General features: G+C 33.0%; 3 protein-coding genes and 1 non-coding gene across 5 annotated transcripts; 2 read left to right on the top strand and 2 right to left on the bottom strand.

Moving 5' to 3' along the window:
* Positions 1 to 2,945: 2,945 nt before the first annotated feature.
* Positions 2,946 to 3,018, bottom strand: TRNAA-UGC (transfer RNA alanine (anticodon UGC)). Its single transcript has one exon. It is a non-coding gene; the product is annotated as a tRNA-Ala (tRNA).
* Positions 3,019 to 6,420: 3,402 nt separating this feature from the next.
* On the top strand, positions 6,421 to 7,951 carry LOC131011011 (cysteine protease XCP2-like). Its single transcript, XM_057938746.1, has 4 exons — positions 6,421 to 6,969; positions 7,051 to 7,286; positions 7,415 to 7,555; positions 7,629 to 7,951. The coding sequence occupies exons 1-4, from the start codon at positions 6,510 to 6,512 to the stop codon at positions 7,842 to 7,844; spliced, it is 1,053 nt and encodes a 350-aa protein (XP_057794729.1). The 5' UTR covers positions 6,421 to 6,509; the 3' UTR covers positions 7,845 to 7,951.
* Positions 7,952 to 10,029: 2,078 nt separating this feature from the next.
* Positions 10,030 to 12,582, bottom strand: LOC131011010 (probable inorganic phosphate transporter 1-9). The gene is made up of 2 exons (XM_057938745.1): positions 11,855 to 12,582; positions 10,030 to 11,056 (listed from the first exon to the last, which is right to left on the bottom strand). The coding sequence occupies exons 1-2, from the start codon at positions 12,532 to 12,534 to the stop codon at positions 10,186 to 10,188; spliced, it is 1,551 nt and encodes a 516-aa protein (XP_057794728.1). The 5' UTR covers positions 12,535 to 12,582; the 3' UTR covers positions 10,030 to 10,185.
* A 6,135-nt stretch (positions 12,583 to 18,717) lies between these two features.
* On the top strand, positions 18,718 to 20,048 carry LOC131011009 (heavy metal-associated isoprenylated plant protein 30-like). 2 transcript variants are annotated; one of them, XM_057938742.1, is made up of 3 exons: positions 18,718 to 19,353; positions 19,482 to 19,554; positions 19,641 to 20,048. In XM_057938742.1, exons 1-3 carry the CDS (start codon positions 19,285 to 19,287, stop codon positions 19,835 to 19,837), a joined length of 339 nt encoding a protein of 112 aa, XP_057794725.1. In that variant the 5' UTR covers positions 18,718 to 19,284; the 3' UTR covers positions 19,838 to 20,048. The 2 variants fall into 2 exon arrangements, with proteins under 2 accessions (XP_057794725.1, XP_057794726.1); XM_057938743.1 differs by having other exon boundaries at positions 18,728 to 19,405.
* The last annotated feature ends 267 nt before the right edge of the window (positions 20,049 to 20,315 follow it).

Genomic DNA, 20,315 nt, shown 5'->3' with positions numbered 1-20,315 from the left:
ATTCTCAATTATAACCATGACCTTGTATTAATTTAGTATAATAATATCAAGTTTACATACATTAATATTTTTATTTTCTTTTCATCTCACAATATTACTATATATAAATACTATATATTTGATAAATATACATCTATATGTAATAATATATAATATTATTACTTTTAACATAGTAGTTCTATTATATATGTACGTATATTTTTTTATTGTCCTAATATTTTATAATTTCACAATTTAAATAAATAAATACTTATTAATAATATATAATATATTAATAGAATATTAAAATCAAATTTATATATATATATATATATATAAACAAGATATTATATTGATGGCTTAAAAATACATACATACATATATATATATATATATATGATGAAATATATTATGAAATAATTAATCATCTAAACTTAATTTTTATGAAAAATTAATCATATCAATTAAAAATATTTATACATAAAAATTTAATATAAATACAATACATATTAATACATCTATGATGAAAAATAATCTAAATAAGGTCATGTTATAATTGAGAATAAATTAAAATTTGGTGTATTTTCTGGCCAGACTATAAAGTCATGTTATAATTGCAATTAAATTGAAAATTGATGTATTTTCTGGCCAAATTATAAAGTCATGATATAAACCAGAAAATTGACAAAGTATATGTATTTTCTGGCAATAACCCCTATAAAATAATACTCCCTCCGTCCCAACTTTTTGTATCCACTTTTAGTTGTAAATACAATTAAAAGTGGATACAAAAAGCTGGGACGGAGGGAGTATAGGGTTGCGGATGTCCACGCCCCATTTTTATTTTTATTTTTTGTCTATAATATACACATATTATAATTAATTACTGATTTCAGAGTTTTAGTTGGATCGGTTCGACCAATTTTGATCGGTTCAGGCTGTGTTTATGCATGCTAAAATGTTTTGATTAGTCATTAACGCAACGGTGTTGTTTGACTTGAGCTAATTCAATCAAATGATCAATCTCTTATAAAAGACAAGGGTACGTACATATAGTACTCCCTCCGTCCCACCCAAGATGCAACATTTTCCTTTTTGGGCCGTCCCAACCAAGATGCTACATTCTTTATTTGGCAAAAACTAACACTAATTAAATATTTTCTTATTACATTCTCTCTCCTACTTTATCACTTTTTTATTTTCTCTTTCTTACTTTATCACTAATTAAATATTTTCTTATTACATTCTCTCTCCTACTTTATCACTTTATTACTTCTTCTCTCCTACTTTATCACTCCTTAATATATGACTCCTTAAATCTTGTGCCCAAAAGCAATGTTGCGTCTTGAGTGGGACGGAGGGAGTATATTTTAGTTATGTACTTAAAAAAACTATTTACTTATTATATTACTCGTAAGACAAGGGTACATACATAGTATATTTCATTTAGAGTAAAAATTTAAAATGCTTATGTACTTAAAAAAACTACTTCCTCCATCCCACGAATCATGAGTCAATTTTCTTTTTCGGTCGTCCCACGAATCTTGAGTCATTTCTATATATAATAGGAATTAGAGAAAAAATAAGAGGTTCTAATTAAACTTATCTTAATTAATTGTGTACTTTTTCTACTTTATTACCTACACACTTAAAACACTAATCTTCAACTCCTTAATTCACATGTCGAAAATAAGTGATCCAAGATTCGTGGAATGGAGGGAGTATTTACTTATCTACTTAAACACTTTTTTTAGGTAAAAATGGGAGTAGTACAATTTATATTACTCGTAAGACAAGGGTACATACATAGTACTCCCTCCGTCCGCCAAAAGTAGACCATTTTTACTATATTGGGCGTCCGCAAAGAGTATACTACTTTCCTTTTATGGAAATGGTCCCACCACCCACTTTAATCTTTTATCCTTACAAACACTCTTTATTTACAAAAAAACTCACCCCAAATTCAATCTCAACCACACATCTAATAAAGTGGTGGGACCCTTTCTCCACTACATCAAAATCATCACCAATTTTATTAAATCCCGTGCCCAACCAAAGTAGTCTACTTTTGGCGGACGGAGGGAGTAGTATATTTCATTTATGTTCTTAAAAAATATTTATTTATCTACTTAAACATTTTTTTTAGGAAAACATGATATAATTTATATTACTCGCAAACGCATGAGACATAAAGAAGACCTTTCATGATATTGGCTTCACGTTTTAATCTACTTAAATATTAAAGGTGCCAAATAAAAATATCCTATAATTGTATACTTTCCAATTACAAATGTACAAACCCACGGTTTTATAGGGCCTATTAATGCGGGCGAATTAGACATATTTTTTTTTTTTTTACAATTTCATACTTCATTAATTTTACCAAAAAATAAATCAAACCTTATCTCACATCATATTACTAAATTAATAAAATGGAAGGCCAACTTCAGCTGAGAAGAGAAAATCAAGAACATGAACATGAAAGCGCAACCAAAATGAAGGATTTGCCATTAGAGAGCAGCCCTCACCTGAAATGTACAGATTTGGACAACTACAAAATGATGTTAGGTTACACCACCGCTGCCGCCCAGGGCCACCTCTGCCTTGACGGAGGTGGCGCCGCCACCTCCACCTCCCCCACCCTTGCCGGCGGAAGCCATCTTTCACAAAGAGATGCTGCTGCCATTGACAGGAAATTGAAATGATCGATCAAAAAGCTTCATGATGTTTTATGTTGCTTTGGATTGTAATTTTATTTTATGAGGAGAAATTCGTGTATATATTAGATGTTGGCACATACAGTATGTTGATTATTTTAGTTTGGTTTTTTAGTTGATGTTAATTATTTTTGTTAGCGTGTGCCTTTTATTATTTTGAAATTTATATTTGTGTAATGTGTACGATTTGATACAATATAATGAGAGCAAAAAATATGATTTAATGCATAAATAAACAAAAAACAGGGATGGAGATGCGGGGGATCGAACCCCGTGCCTCTCGCATGCAAAGCGAGCGCTCTACCATTTGAGCTACATCCCCAATTCATACTAAGAGAACTTACATTAATAATTACAAATTGTTTTAATGTTTCGATAATTCTGTTATAATATACTCCCTCCGTCCACGAATCATCTTCCTGTTTGCCTCTAAAATTTTGTCCACCAATTAACTTCCTACTCTGCTTTTTGGACATATATACCCTCCCTTACTTTTTAAATTACTACACTTAACCAATTGGACCCACCACACTTTACCATTACTTGTCTAATTAATCCAATTTTAAAGTTAATTAAATGGAGTAGGATATTTCGAATTTTCCAGTTTATTTATTTATTTTCTGAATTTTCAATTTATTTATTTTCTGAAAATTTTATTTCCAGTTTATTTATTTATTTTCTGAATTTTCAAGTCTATTTATTTATTTATTTTTGAATTTTCAGTTTATTTATTTCCAGTTTATTTATTTATTTATTTCCAGTTTATTTATTTATTTATTTATTTATTTTCGAATTTTTAGTTTAATTATTTTCCAGATTATTTATTTCCAGTTTATTTATTTATTTTCTGAATTTTCAGTTTATTTATTTATTTATTTTCTGAATTTTCAAGTCTATTTATTTATTTATTTTTGAATTTTCAGTTTATTTATTTCCAGTTTATTTATTTATTTATTTCCAGTTTATTTATTTATTTATTTTCGAATTTTCAGTTTAATTATTTTCCAGATTATTTATTTCCAGTTTATTTATTTATTTTCTGAATTTTCAGTTTATTTATTTATTTATTTTCTGAATTTCAAGTTTATTTATTTATTTATTTTTGTATTTTCAGTTTATTTATTTCCAGTTTGTTTATTTATTTATTTATTTCCAGTTTATTTATTTATTTTCCTGATTTCCAGTTTATTTATTTATTTATTTTTGAATTTTCAGTTTATTTATTTCCAGTATATTTATTTATTTATTTAATTATTTCCAGTTAATTTATTTATTTTCTGAATTTTCAGTTTATTTATTTATTTATTTTCGAATTTTCAATTTATTTATTTTCTGAAAAATTATTTCCAGTTTAATTATTTATTTATTTTTTGAATTTTCAGTTTATTTATTTATTTATTTTCTGAATTTCAAGTTTATTTATTTATTTATTTTTGTATTTTCAGTTTATTTATTTATTTATTTCCAGTTTATTTATTTATTTTCCTGATTTCCAGTTTATTTATTTATTTATTTATTTTTGAATTTTCAGTTTATTTATTTCCAGTTAATTTATTTATTTTCTGAATTTTCAGTTTATTTATTTATTTATTTATTTTCGAATTTCCTGATTTCCAGTTTATTTATTTATTTTTGAATTTTCAGTTTATTTATTTCCAGTTTATTTATTTATTTAATTATTTCCAGTTAATTTATTTATTTTCTTAATTTTCAGTTTATTTATTTATTTATTTTCGAATTTTCAGTTTATTTATTTTCTGAAAAATTTATTTCCAGTTTATTTATTTATTTATTTTCTGAATTTCAAGTTTATTTATTTATTTATTTTTGAATTTTCAGTTTATTTATTTCCAATTTATTTATTTATTTATTTATTTCCAGTTTATTTATTTATTTATTTATTTATTTATTTCCAGTTTATTTATTTATTTTCCGAATTTCAAGTTTATTTATTTATTTATTTTTGAATTTTCAGTTTATTTATTTTCCAGTTTATTTATTTCCAGTTTGTTTACTTATTTATTTATTTATTTCCAGTTTATTTATTTATTTTCTCAATTTTCAGTTTATTTATTTATTTATTTTCGAATTTTCAGTTTATTTATTTTTTGAAAATTATATTTCTAATTTATTTATTTTCCAGTTTATTTATGTATTTTCTGAATTTTCAGTTTATTTATTTATTTATTTTCTGAATTTCAAGTTTATTTATTTTTTTAAAAATTTATTTCTAATTTATTCATTTAAATGCTTTCATTTAATTCACCTAATAAAATAATGTCAAATAGTTAATGCAAGATTAGTAAAAGTAACCACAATACATTAACACTACCCTTTTAGTCTTTTACACCACCTTTACACCACCTTTTTCAGCTTTCTTAAAACCCGTGCCGAACATCAAATAGGAAGATGATTCGTGGACGGAGGGAGTATACCCCAACGTCTGAAACATGGAAAATGTATACACAACTCAACCCTCTTGTTGGACCTGTGATTTTCCGGATTGGTTAGCTGCTGTTGTTTCCGAAGACTGTTCATGAATGAAACTTGGTTACTGTCAAAAAATCTCAATATTTTGTAATAATGTGAAAAAAATTCCGGCCTGCTTTGGCTGCCGGAATGGGTCAAGGCGCCAAAATGTTGAAACGTTGTGTACAATTTTGTCAAGTTTTATAGTATTAGCAGAAAGAACGTACGTTGTACGTGTAATTAATATTATTTTAATTGATAATCTATTATTTAAAAAATCTATTAATTCATTACTTTTATTAGATAATTTATTGGATGGATATATTTATTTATAAGCCTTATCAATGGCTATAGATATAAAGTATTTTTTTTATAGATTTGGGTGACAAATAAATGTATATCAAAATAGATTTATATTTTATAAATATAATAATAAATATATAACAGGGGTAAAATAAGCAATCCATAAATTGTGCCTTATACAGCCTAGGCTCTTTTTCTATTAGTATAGATGTTGTGACACTAGCTAGTGCAAAAATGTTAAAAAGTTGTGTATATTAATCCAATTTTAAATGTTGTGATATTTATCCTATAAAAGTTGGAACATGAATGTGGCCTGGTCCCAAGTTCTTTTTCTCATCTGGCCGATATATTGGGCGTCTACTGAAAGCCCAATTTGAGAAATGTTAGATATTGGTTCCTTTGCAGTTTGCATGATGTGGTTAAGTTTTTCCATAACGTTTTGTGTACATTTCAGATCTAATTCATCATTACACACACATACTCACTCATATATGTATATAATTGATATGTGATTTTTTCTAATACAATGATCTAATATTCAATACTACAACGTATATTAACAACAATTAAAAATGAAAAAATTTACAAGACATCTTATCACAATAATACATAAAGCGTGCATGTAACTATGATTTTTTATGCTTTAATTCTTAAGTAAGCAACATTATGTATATATCTCTAAGGTAAGTCAAGCCTAATGTTTATGAAAATATTTTTGTAAACTACATTAACTTTGCTTAGCAAATCATAGCATCATGTGTTTCATCAGATGATTAATGATCAAAATATTGAATTTCAAACATGCTTTGATTGAAAGCCTGTCCAAATAGAATTAGCCTTAAAGTCTTGGTATAGTCAGACAACAATTTTTTTCTACTCTCTGTATTACTTATCTCGAAAGCAATGTGTATTAATTAATTATATACACTATATACCAACATCTACATGTATAAATTTCTCAAGAATCTCCATTGTTTTTGCATCATATTCCCATTCATCAAAAAACCAATATCTCTTCCATTGTATTTGTAGCCACAAAACATGGCTATCTCTCTATGTTCCAAGCTATTTATTCTAGCAGCGTTGGCGCTGTTGTACACAAGCACCACAACGTATGCACGGGAGCTCTCAATCGTGGGGTACGCGCCCGAGGATCTAACGTGCATCGACAAGCTCATCAATCTCTTCGAATCTTGGGTGGACAAGCATGGCAAGATGTACAAAACCCTAGAAGAGAAGCTGCACAGGTTTGAGATCTTTAAGGATAATTTGAAGCACATTGATGAGAGGAATAAGGCTGTTAGCAACTATTGGCTAGGGTTGAACGAGTTCTCCGATTTGAGCCATGATGAGTTCAAGAAAATGTTTTTAGGCCTAAAATCAGATGGAATTCCCAAGAGGGATGAGAATTTTAAGTACAGGGATTTCGTGGATTTGCCTAAATCCGTCGATTGGAGGAAGAAAGGAGCCGTCACACGCGTCAAGAACCAGGGTCAATGTGGTACTACACATCATCATATAATATACTAGCTTTTAAAGTTAAATATATGTTAATCTATCATCTATATATGTTAAAATGCAGGTAGCTGTTGGGCGTTTTCAACAGTGGCTGCAGTTGAAGGTATCAACCAAATCGTGACAGGGAACTTAACCGAACTGTCCGAGCAAGAGCTGATCGACTGCGACACGGCCTACAACAATGGCTGCAACGGCGGCTTAATGGACTACGCCTTCTCCTTCATTGTCTCCAACAACGGCCTCCACAAGGAAGACGACTACCCTTACCTCATGGAGGAAGGCACTTGTCAAGAAAGCAGAGTGAGTACTCTTTGACACGTCAGACTGCGTGACACATTTTTTATTTTTTTATGAGTTGATAATATTATCGACCATTGGTATGTTATTATGGACTCATTGCTAAGGTAGGTAGTTTGGTTGTAATTTAGGATGAGGCGGAGGTAGTAACGATCGATGGGTACCACGACGTGCCAGCAAACGACGAGAAGAGCCTCTTGAAAGCCCTGGCGAACCAGCCCCTGAGTGTGGCCATTGATGCTTCCGGGAGGGATTTCCAATTCTATAGCGGGGTAAGTAGTCGTTAATTAATTAGCATGAAAAATACGATGAATACATTTATCCATCAAAATAAACGGCATGCAGGGCGTGTTTGACGGACATTGTGGAACGGATCTTGATCACGGAGTTGCAGCAGTTGGATATGGGACGAGCAAAGGCGTGGACTACGTGGTGGTGAAGAACTCGTGGGGGCCCAAATGGGGCGAGAAGGGGTTTATTAGGATGAAGAGGAACAATGGGAAGCCTGAGGGGATGTGTGGCATTAACAAAATGGCCTCCTTCCCAACCAAAGCCCACTGATCATCTAATTCTTATTATTCTTGTCATTGCTGTTTTTCTTTATTTTATTACTTATGTTGTTCTTCTGATGTTCAAGGAATAAGACAATTTCTCCCTTTGTCCAAAAATTAAACTATTGTTTTTTTGGGTTTAATATACATCTATGATTAGATGTTTCATTTCTTGTTCTCATCAACTTGCATCAAATATTACATGGGAAAGCGCACAAATAGTTATGATGATAATAGGTAATATATACTACTAACATTACCCAAACAAAGATGGGAAAACTTACAAAAATGCACGAGTACTATGAAAGATATGGATTCTATGTATGTACCTAGCTAATCCTTTCCCTATATACAATTAATATAAGTTTGATTTATTTTAAGGGTTAATTACGCCAAAAATCATGAACTATACCCTAATTTCCAAAGTTTTCATAAACTTTTTTTTTATCAGCAATTCCATGAATTTAAGGGGTTGAATAATTTTTCCACACTTTTTATAAATCCCCAAATTAGAAACTGAAATGGCAATTTTTAATTCACCTGATAAATGACATGTCAATCCGGGACGACAAGCAAAACGACGTTGTTTGAGCCTAAACCCCCCTCTCTCTCTCAACTGCATCTCACGACCGCCTTCCCAGACACCGCCAACTACCCAGACTCCACCGGCTTCGCCGCCCGTTCGAACCTAGCGGCAGGTGGCCAACCCCACCGTGGAATCCCTCTCACCACACTGTAAAACCCATACAAGAACGGCGACAGGAACTCAAACAGCGCCACCGCCCTAGCCGAATCCCGTCGCCGGTATTTGTGCGAGGGTCCACGTGTTCTGATAGAGCGAAGTAACCTCGGCGAGCACGAGGATTCCGAGGACCGCGACGGCACCGTGAGCTAGCCACGGGAACATCAGGACTTTGAAGGTTTGTTGCTGCTGCTTCTCTCCCGCCATGGCTGTGAATCAATGAAGTGCTTTGTTGGGAAGGTATTGAGGAAAAATTAGGGCATTAATTAATTTTGATTTACGCCTTAATTTTGAGAGTGAATCTCCAATTAAGAGATTTGATAATCCAATTGAACGATACCAGCAGGTGGTTGATTGGAACTAAGATATGATGAATAGGTCGTCGTCGACTTTATCGATGGAGCTGTCGGCGGCTGTAGGTGAGGAGGCTGGCAGATCTGCGAGGGTGGTTGGGGAAGAGGAATGCGGCAGATCTGGTGATGGTGGTGGGTAAAACAACGACGGCAAAAGCTCTACGAAGGCGGCTTAAAGATAGGTGTGATGGTGGGGGAGAGAGGCGGTAGTGGAGGAGCAGCCACTTGAGGTGGCGACTGTAATGGCTGGAGGCCATGGCTGCCGACGAGAAAGGGAATGATTTTTTGTCTATTTTTTTTTTTTGGCTTATTTTTTTTTTCAAGTATCAATTTTTTAGTCTAAGTAGGCGTCATGTCAGCTCGGTATTACTATGTAGGCGACAGGTCAGCTCGGAGATTCACTGGAGAAAAAAGCATGGAAAAATTGTTCAACCCCTTAAATTCACGGAATTGCTTATAAAAAAAAAGGTTCATGAAAAATTTGGAAATTGAGGTATAGTTCATGATTTTTGACGTAATTAACCCTTATTTTAACATGAGATAATAATCCTTTTGTATACGATTTTTTTTTAAAATTATGATTAAATTTTACTTTCAATAAAAATTATTTAACTTCATAACTTTTATTTGGACCGCACTTACAATCCAACTAGTTTATAAGAATTAAACAAAAATTAATTTTTTGTTCTGAAAAGCGGATAGCGGAAGAAAGCATTGATCAATACTATGTGCATAATTCTTTTATACTATAAACTAGCAAAAAGAACGGACGTTGTACGTGTAATTATAATTATTTTATTTAATAATTTATTATTTTAAAAAATCTATTAATTTATTACTTTTATTAGATAATTTATTGAATGGATATATTTATCTATAAGCCTTAATTATCAATAGCTATAGATATATATCACATAATTAATGTTATTTTATTTGATAATTTATTATCTTAAAGAAATTATTAATTTATTACTTTTGTTATATAATTTATTGGATGGATATATTTATTTATAAGCCTAATCAATAGCTATAGATATATATCACATATAATATATAAAATAATTTTAAAATAAAATATATAGTAAGGGTAAAATAGACAATTCACAAGTTATCCTTAGACTGTCTTGGCCTCTTTTTCTATTACTCCGTATATATAGATGTACACAAAATCACTCAACTATCTTCTCATGAAAAGAGGAAGAGGATTAGGACATATCCGTATCTCTCTCCAAACATGTATACAAGAAACACTTATACTAGTTAGAATTAGCAATGGCAGACGATTGTGATGGAATACAAGGAGCATTATTGATATCATCCTCACTCTCGTTCTCCTCCAACGATCTCCCCATCGTCTCCGGTGTGAACAAATACGTGACCACCATCCCCGCCACGCAAACCCCACCCAAGATAACCAGCGCCACCGTCATCCCTTCCCCGCCACCGCTGGAAGAAGCCCACAGGAACCCCACCGACCCCACAATCGCCCCAACCTTCCCGGCGGCCCCGGAGATACCGTGGCACGTCGAGCGGAACCTCGCCGGAAAGAGCTCGGCCGGGACTATGAAGGTGGTGGTGTTGGGGCCGAAGTTGGCGAAGAAGAAGGTCAAGCTGTACAAGATCATGAACCCCATGTTGGTGGTGTTGCGCCAGTATTTCTGGTAAGGGATTCCGATGGCGAGGAGGCCCAGCGCCATGAAGAAGAAGCCGCTCATCTGGATCTTGACCCGCCCCGCTCGGTCGATGAAGTAGACGGCGGCGTAGTAGCCGGGGATGGTGGAGGAGACGGCGATGATGGCCTGGAGCTTGGCCACGTGGAAGGCTTCCTGAAAGGCGTTCATGGGGGCCTTGGGGAGGTAGCGGCCGTAGATCTTCGATTGGAAGAGGTTGCTGCTGTAGAAGACCACGTCCACCAGGAACCACGCGGCGGCGCAGGCGAAGAGGTCGCGCCCGTGGCGGCGGAGGAACTCGCAGGACAGGAGGGGGTAGGGTTTGGGCCGCGAAGGGGCGGCGGTGTTGGGAGAGAGGGTTTCTTCTTCTTCGGCGATTTGGCTGAGTGAGACGGCCAGGACTCTCTGCATGTCCCTCACCGCCTGCTCCACGTTTCTCTCCACCAATGCTGTGTACCTGTCCATTCATTTCAAAAAATGGACTTACAATCATATACTGTATATAAGAATGGAAAAATAAATTACAAAATAGTATAAACTTAAATGTAATAATTAAAAAAAAAAAAAAAAAGTGTCCGAACAAGGCTTGGCACTTTTCTCGTTCATCGTGACCATAATCTCATTATTATGATAAAAATGACATTTTATAATAATTAATGCGAGTTTGAGACAATATGAATAAACTTTATAATTTTATATGACCATAATCTAGGTCTAATCACAAAACCATCTTCCACACATACTATATAGGAGAATTTGACAAATTAACTTGATTTCTAAAGATTTTAAGGCATAATGTGTATTAATTAATAGTTATAGAATATTATAAATGTTGTGCTTGATTGATATGTACGTATATATAACTTATTGGTGCATGAAGTATTAAAAAATTATTCCACATCATATTCTCAAATATATGTATATATTGTACGACATCAATTTTCACACAACTAGATAATATTATTATTTGAAATAAAATTTACAACTTAGCTAATTAGGATTTTCATGGGCTCAATTAATCCATGAAAAAATAATGAGTATTAGATTAGTGTAGGTGTGAAAAACATAAAACAAAATAAGATTTCAAACTATTTTGACTTAAACATGATAGCTAGTCAATGCACAAAATGCATTGCGATGTACATTGTTCATTAAAATAAAAATACTATCTGCAATAATTTAGATATATATATCAGTGACGAATAACCAAGAAATAGTATTGGTGATATATGAATTAAACTCGTTAGTGACTGACCTGGCCGTTTCCGGCATCATCATCCGCCAGTAATACGTCAGCGCCGCCGGCACCGCCGCGAACACGAGTATCAGCCTCCAGGCCAGGTCCGCCGCCAGCGGCGTCTCGCCGTCGGGAGGGGCGCGCGTCGCGTTGTCGAACGCGGCACACACCACCATGGTGACGGTGGAGCTCACCAGGATCCCGAAGCCCTGCATCGAGAAGACCGCCGCGATGAAGGCGCCGCGCGTCCGGCGGTTGGCGAACTCCGACATAATGGTGGCGGAGAGCGGGTAGTCTCCGCCGATGCCGACGCCGAGCGCGAAGCGGAAGATCCCCAGCGTGAGCAGCACGCACGACCGGGACGTGCACGCGGAGAATCCGCACGAGACGGAGCTGAGCACCATGAGCAGGAGGGAGAGGCCGTACACGCGCCGCCGCCCGATGCGGTCACCGAGGTGGCCGAAGACGAGGTTTCCGGCGACGGCGCCGAGGAGGGCGGCGGCTACCATGGCGGAGCTGACCGCGGCGGGGACCTCGCGGTTGGGGTAGTAGATGCGGCCGAGGAGCTTGATGATCGGAGGGAGGCAGAAGAGGTCGTAGGCGTCGGTGAAGAGCCCCATTCCGGCGACGATGATCGCCTTGAAATGGTAGAATTGCGTCTTTGCGGAGTCTAGGGCTGAAAGGACTTTCAGCGCCATTTTTCCCTTTCTCTTACTTTTCGTTTGAACTCACTTTCTTAATGGGCTCGATTTATATATAACCACTTCACGCGCTTTCAGTTTTATCATTTTGTGTTTTGAATTTTAACTTGATATATTCATATTCATGTATAAATGAGATGAGTATCATGAGTTGTTTGTTTTTTCCTTTTACAACATTAACAACGATTTGGATTACAAAATTTCATCAACTCGTTTGAAATGTCGACCGAGTTGCGTCCGGATGGAATTCAATATCTCACAACTTTGTGTACATGCCTATTATGAGTATTTATTATTTTAACAATATTTTTTTAGAAATAAAATTTATTGCTCTCTCTATTTTACCGAAAGTGAGTTGTATTTTTTTTATCGTTCCAACGAAAGCGAGTAGTTTCCTTTTTTAGTAAAAACTAAAAAATTTAAGATTATATTAATAAAATTAATTGCACTCTTATTTTTCTTAATCATCCTAATTAATACTCATCCCTTATTTTTGAAATGATTTTTGAATTTTTAAATCTTTAATTACACATATAATTAAATACATTTAATATACTAAACAACAACTTCTTAAATTCCGTGCCCAAAAGAGTTGTCTCACTTATGGTGGGACGGAGGGATTATAATATTATAGATTGTATCTAATTTTTATTTATAAAAATTAAAATTGTAAATAATTATATATCCTAACTTTGGATTTATCAACTCTAACAATGAATTAGAATTGAAATTAAATAATAAAAAATTTATATACCCTAATTAATAACTACTATAAAATTAAAAAAGAATAAAAATAAAAATTGAAGAAAAATGTGCGAAAAAATACACAAAATTAAAAGGGTTAATGGCCTGTAAAACCACGAACTTTGAGCGAATTCTGGTTTTAACCTCTAACAAAAGATTCTGCCTGTAAAACTACAAACTTTGAAATCTTTCTGATTTTGACTACGAGAAAATTTTCCGGTGGCTTATGTGATATTTTAATCAATTTCCTTTAATAATTTCCCCCAAAATATTTTAATTAAATTTCCTAATTCTCAAAATCTATTTCCTTTAGTCATTTCCCCCAAAATCTCCTCAGAGTTGGACGAAGCATTCATGTAAGAAATCCTCAACTATTCGGTGGAATCCTTGGACAATTGCTTAGGTCATTAGTAAGAATCATTTCAGTTATTTCCTCTAATTGTTTTCTCATCTTTCATCCTATTATCTTTCATCATATTATTATAATAACTCTATTTATTTCTAAATTATTTTGGCATTTGGAGGAATCAATAACATCATCCCATTGCTTCCTGCTTGTCTTTAATTTAAATGACGTCGTTTTGTATTTTTAAAAGAACGACGTCATTTTTGTGTCATTGTCGATTAAGCCATGTTGGATTTCAGGCTGCCAAGTGCCAACTTAGCCTATTTTTGGCCGAAAATTTATCCCGTAGTCAAAATCAGAAAGATTTTAAAGTTTGTGGTTTTACAGGCAGAATCTTTTGTTAGAGGTTAAAACCAGAATTCGTTGAAAGTTCGTGGTTTTACAGGCCATTAACCCAAATTAAAAGTGGAAAACAAAATGGAGATCAAATGTGGTAAATTAGATTTCAAAAGGGTTGCGCCACTTAAGGTTCAATCAATGTTTATTTCTCCACGTATTCTAAAAAATGTTTATTTCTCCACTTTTTATTATTTTCTCATTTACATTTTTATGAGATCATCTATCCCACTTTCAATGCTCCTTGTCCCACTTTTTATTTTATTTTAATGTTAATTTATTCTCCGTCTCATAATAAGGAGTATCTATTTTTTTCGGCACAAAACTTTAGATAGAGATTATTAAAGAATAAAAAGATAAAAAATAATAGAACCCACTTTTATTTTGTGAGAGAAATAGAATTTAGATGGAGATGATTAAAAGGTAAAAATATAAAAATGGTGTAGCTCACTTTCCTTTGTCTTTTTTTATGGGACAACTCAAAAAGAAAATATATATAGACACTTGTGATGGGACATATGAAGTATAACTTTTAGATGATTAACTAGGGATTCACTAATTCGATTAGTCCATCCGATTCATTAATAATGTCTCAATCATTATTATATTGAGATGTCCCACTAGCTAGTGATGTCTCATACCTTTTTATTAAATGTCCAACTCATTTAAAATAATCCTTAAATATCTTTCACCAACTCACTTTATATACTAACGATTCTCTTTTTAGTCTCCATCTTAAAAAATAACGAAATATTAATAATGAGATGAAGGGAGTATGATTTATACATAATAAATCGTGTGATAGAGGATCTCATGTGCACACATTTACACGTGTTAACTCATATCGTATTTAATATCATATTCGATGGACGCGTTAATGCACTCAACTATAACATCACTCTCGTAATCAAATATTCTTAGTTATGATCTACCATATGTTTTATGATCATTGTGTTAAATATATTTTATATCTTGATTTTGGAGTAATGGATATATATATATATATATATATGTGTGTGTGTGTGTGTGTGTTCTCAAAGTCTACGAGACTCAACCTTGATAAAGATGAATTCAAAATTTTGATACGCAAGATATTGGAAATTAGGGCTGTAAACGAGTCAAGCTACTCGTGAGCTATTCGACGTTCGACTCGATAAAAGTTCATGAAATCACTACGAGGTGAAAAGCATAAACTATACCTAGTAAAGTTGATCGGAAAGAGCAAAGTAACAATCGGAGAATTGAGCACGAGAGCAAAATATAACTGTTGTATTCAAAAGCGAATGATAACGTGATTACAATGTACGAGTGCGAGATCTATTTATAGAGTACAGGGAAGGGTAAAATGGTAAAATTGGTGTAAGCGCATGTATTTGGCGTGGTCGAAGGGTATATCCGGAATTTCATCTTTACGCGGGAAGTCTTCCGCGTTTCTGGCGATCCCTCTGATGGAGATGATCTCTCTGGCGTGGCTGACTTCTCTGACGTGGAGGACTTCTCTGGCGTGGCTGACTTCTCTGACGTGGAGGACTTCTCTGGTGTGGAGGACTTCTCTGGTGTGGAGGACTTCTCTGGCAAAAGTCATTCCTCTGGTGGATGAGTTGTCTCTGATGGATGAGATCCCTCTGGTAAGAATGATTCTTCTGACCAGTATGATTCCTTTGGTGAGGGTGATTTCTCTGATTTGTATCCTTTCTCTACTCTGCACATATTACTCCTCATCAATATATATGTGTGTGTGTGTGTTCTCAAAGTCTACGAGACTCAACCTTGATAAAGATGAATTCAAAATTTTGATACGCAAGATATTGGAAATTAGGGCTGTAAACGAGTCAAGCTACTCGTGAGCTATTCGACGTTCGACTCGATAAAAGTTCGATCGGTAATTTAATGAACAACTCGTTTAGCTAAACAAGCTAAGCTTGAGCATGACGATACTCTGCTCGTTAGCTTGTAACAAGCTCGTTAAGTGATTTATCTTAAAAACATAAGATTATTCATTAAATGTCTTACTATATTTTATACTATATTTAGTAATATTTGGATTATAAGTATCTAATTAACACCATTTATTTACAAGAAAATAGTATTATATTTTTGTGAATAAAATAAGTTATATATTTGAAAATTAACTTATGTATTAGAAAAATAATTAAAATTTTAAATAAAAATTTTAATTTAAAAAGCTCGATTAGGCTTGGCACTGTATTCAACTCGATTAATGCTCGATCAATAATTAATCAAACAACTCGATTAGCTAAACGAGCCAAGCTTGAGCAAGACACTATTCGATTCGACTCGGCTCGATTACATCCCTATTCAAAATTCAAACATTGAGGAAAATTTAGTATAAACTTTCAAAATAATATAGTTCTTCTAGTTCTTAAGATCTTGAAACTCTCCCTCAATTTTGCGTCCTATTTATTAACAGTAAAATTAATTATTTTAATTGCTGAGACTCATATATAGTTAGTAAATATAACCACAAAGATGAAAGGGAAAATAGTGTACGTCACATCATTTATTGTCTCTAAGAAAGATACTGTTACTCTCATATTAAAGGAAAAACAATTTAATTTAACACAATGCGACAAAACACATATAATTAAGTGCAAAATGATATATAAACATTCTGAAAGATAAAATTTAAAAAATACTCATTTTTTTTTTATAAAATATACGTATAAATTATACTAGTGACTTTTTTTTCTATTATTTCGAACATTAATATATTTTGCACTGATGCTCAGCCACTGATGCTCGACTCATAATCGACAAATATCGAGTATTAATGTATTTTTTTAAAAATGTTTGATTGCTCGACTCATAATGGTTGAACATGTCGAGCATTGATGTATTTACCACTAATGCTCGATTCACATAGATCGATCATGTCAAGCATTAATGTATTTACCATAATATCTAATGTTCGATATACTCGACTTGCATTGGTCGAGCATGTTGATCAAAATTTACGATTCAACAAAGTTTGCTAATTAAGTATAAACAATTTTGTCATTTCAAGTTCAAAATAAATAATTTAAGAATTTCTTGTAAAGTAGGTATTTTTTTTTCATTGACTTTATAATTAATGCGCAAGACCTTAATTTGGAAAGAGAAAAAAACGAAGAAATTAAGTGTGTATTCCGCTACAAGGAAACAAGGGCAGACTTTTGACGTACAACGACTTTGTTGCGTTGTCCATATTCTACAATTTTTAATTATTTATTGCAAGAATATGCGAATCGGATATTTATAATTTTAATGTAAATGCATGTTTCTTGGTTAATAAAACACCAAGAATTTTCTTCGAAGTTTAAACATTGATAGAGACTTGTGTAGGAATTTGATTCGTGGCAATTGAACGGCTTCTCATTCACTTTTCAATTTTGTGTCCAAAGAATGATATCACATGGGACGATAATATCGATTGGGACGGAGCTCTGATTTAAAAAATGGATAAAAGATTGTGTTTAAAAGAAAATTTGAACGGATTAATTGAAATTAAAGTTATATATAAAAAATACAACAACAACAACAATAATAATAATTAAGAATTTATCCAAGCGATCGGTTGAGCGTGCTAGAGACTTGGCTCCCTAGATGCTATAATACAAATAGAATTTACCATGATTTTTCTAGATCCACCTTTGTCCAATATAGGTTATTATAGTATAGGTGTGGCAATATTTAAGGATGCACACAATTGAGTCGAGTCGAATATTGTCAAATTTATACTCGATTAAATTATTATTAGATTCTGATATTTATCGATCGAATACTTCAAAGGGCACGAGCTTTGAACTTAACGAGCTATATGATCATAATGTGTAGCTCAATTTATTTAAGATCATAATCTTTCTACATATTCTAGCTATCACAAAATGAGCTAATCCGAAATCGAGTAAGTCCCCATTGACATTCCTAATGAGAACGTTGGCGGTAGATCAACAATGAACATAATCAAGAGTTAGAGTTATGAATTTGAGCTTAGCATACTGTATAAGACATCTCACCCTACGCCTTGCGCCTTGTATCCTGATCGAGAAATCTTGAAATTGGATTGTTACTTCCATACTTGTTTTTCATATTACCATAAGCCACAGCAGTGGCTTGATTAATCTTAAATGTTCATTTACTTTATAGGAGTACTTGCTAACTGAATGTGAAAGAAAGAAAAAATAAATAAATAAACTATTTTGTAAAAGTCCATATAAAATCATAAATCTTGATCAATGTTAATATTTTAATAATTTTATTTGGATTTACTAAATATCGTATATACATTAACTGAAGATTTTATAATCATTTTAAACAAAAATATGTGATTAAATACTTAATTAAATAAACATGTAATTGAATATTGTATATTGCTCTGAAAATATTTTATGATTATTTTAGACAAAAAAATGTGATTACACGTTTCATTAAATATACAGATAACTAAATATCATATATACATTAACTGAAGATTTTATGATCATTTTAAACAAAAATATGTAATTAAATATTTAATTAAATAAACATGTAACTGAATATTGTATATATGCTCAAAAAATATTTTATGATTATTTTACACAAAAATATGTGATTACATGTTTCATTAAATATACAGGTAACTAAATATTGTATATACATTAACTGAACATTTTATTATCATTTTGGACAAAAATATGTTACATATTTTATTAAATGAACACGCAATACTGATCATATAAGATAATGTTAAGCTACAATTTTATTTTAAATAAGAACTACACGGTAAAAATAACTCCCTCCATCCCATTTGTATTAGCCCCTTCAGTGAGAGTAAATGGGCCAATAAAAATGGGACGGAGGGAGTATGAAAATGTGATCAATTGTATTAATAGAAAAAAAAATTATAACAAAAAAAATATTTGTATAATCTAGAGTAGACGAAATGAATAAAAAAGATAGAAATAAAAAATTATTTCTAAAAATAGTAAGGTGATTTTTGGCGTAAAAGTATAACTTAGTATTTTTAAAAGTGGTTGTGCTTTTATTTTATATACAGTATAATATAGATTCGACAATCATAACAAGGATTTATGCCAAAATTAAATAATAAAGTGATTCTTCAAGAAAAGCAGAGTTGGACCCGTCAAAGCCAATGATTTGAAAAAAATCTTGGAGACTGATTCTTTTTTAGCCGATGGGGCAAACCTTAGAAGCTCGAGGTTTTTATTGGGGAAAAGCAAAGCAAGGATACTAAAGTAGATCAGCTATTACCTTGGTCTCTGATGAGGATCAACATTCACTTTACTGTTGAGGGCCATCTTTTTCTCATGTATATATACGGTTCCCCTCTCGTACGCGATTCTCATCCTCATTCTCGTTCTTGGCATCCCATTCTTGATGGAGGTATTGAAATTCGCATATCTTCATCACGCAATCATGAGTACTAACCTGTTGTTGTGTGTCTCATGTCGTCGTGCAGACTACAGAACTCAAGGTGGAGATGGTCAGCATCCATGAGAAGAAACTGCGGAAATGCCTATCCAAGTTGAGAGGTGTAGCTCTAGCAAAGAATCAAAGAATATATCTGATTTCAGTTGTCTATGCTTATTTCATTGTAATAACAACGAGCAACGTGCAGGAATTGAAAAAGTAGAAGTAGACGGCAACAGTGAGAAGGTGGCGGTGATGGGGTATGCACACAGAAACAAGATACTCAAAGCAGTAAGAAGGGCTGGTCTCAAAGCAGATTTCTGGTCTGCCCAAAACGAGCTGCTCAACGCGTATGCAACTTCTAGTTTACAAAACATGAGATTCAACAACTTCTTCTACTTCTAGTTCTATTCTTTTCACGATTATTTTTGTCTAGTTATACACCAGCAACTTTCACCAAATGGCAAATGGTGCGTATATCTTCCCTTTTTGGGCTGTTGGCCTAAAGCATTTCTACGGATCGTATAGACATGACTGGGAAGATCCAACAAGAAAGGTATAAGAGGTAAGTTCCATACTGCCTGAACCAAACAAAGGCATGAAGAGAAAGCAAAAACTTACGAGCGCCACATAATGATTGATGCTGAGATAACCAAAGCTAGTTCACTTGCCTCCACATCTTACAATCCAACAATCACCTACAAAAGTTTTGAACCAAACGATTAGTCAGTCTTTCTCCACAACTAACCCAACTCCCACGCCAAACCATGCTTATTTCTTTTTCTTTTTCCCTGGGTAAAAAATGCAAATATATAATTCCAACGAGATCAGATGAAGCATTATATAAAAGAAACCAAACAAAGTAAGAACCACAAGCAGGCTA

The sequence above is a fragment of the Salvia miltiorrhiza genome, chromosome 2 (assembly GCF_028751815.1).
Source record: "Salvia miltiorrhiza cultivar Shanhuang (shh) chromosome 2, IMPLAD_Smil_shh, whole genome shotgun sequence".
Lineage (NCBI taxonomy): Eukaryota > Viridiplantae > Streptophyta > Magnoliopsida > Lamiales > Lamiaceae > Salvia > Salvia miltiorrhiza.
The sequence above is the reverse complement of the archived record's forward strand: the minus strand, read 5'-3'. Positions and strand labels throughout refer to the sequence as shown.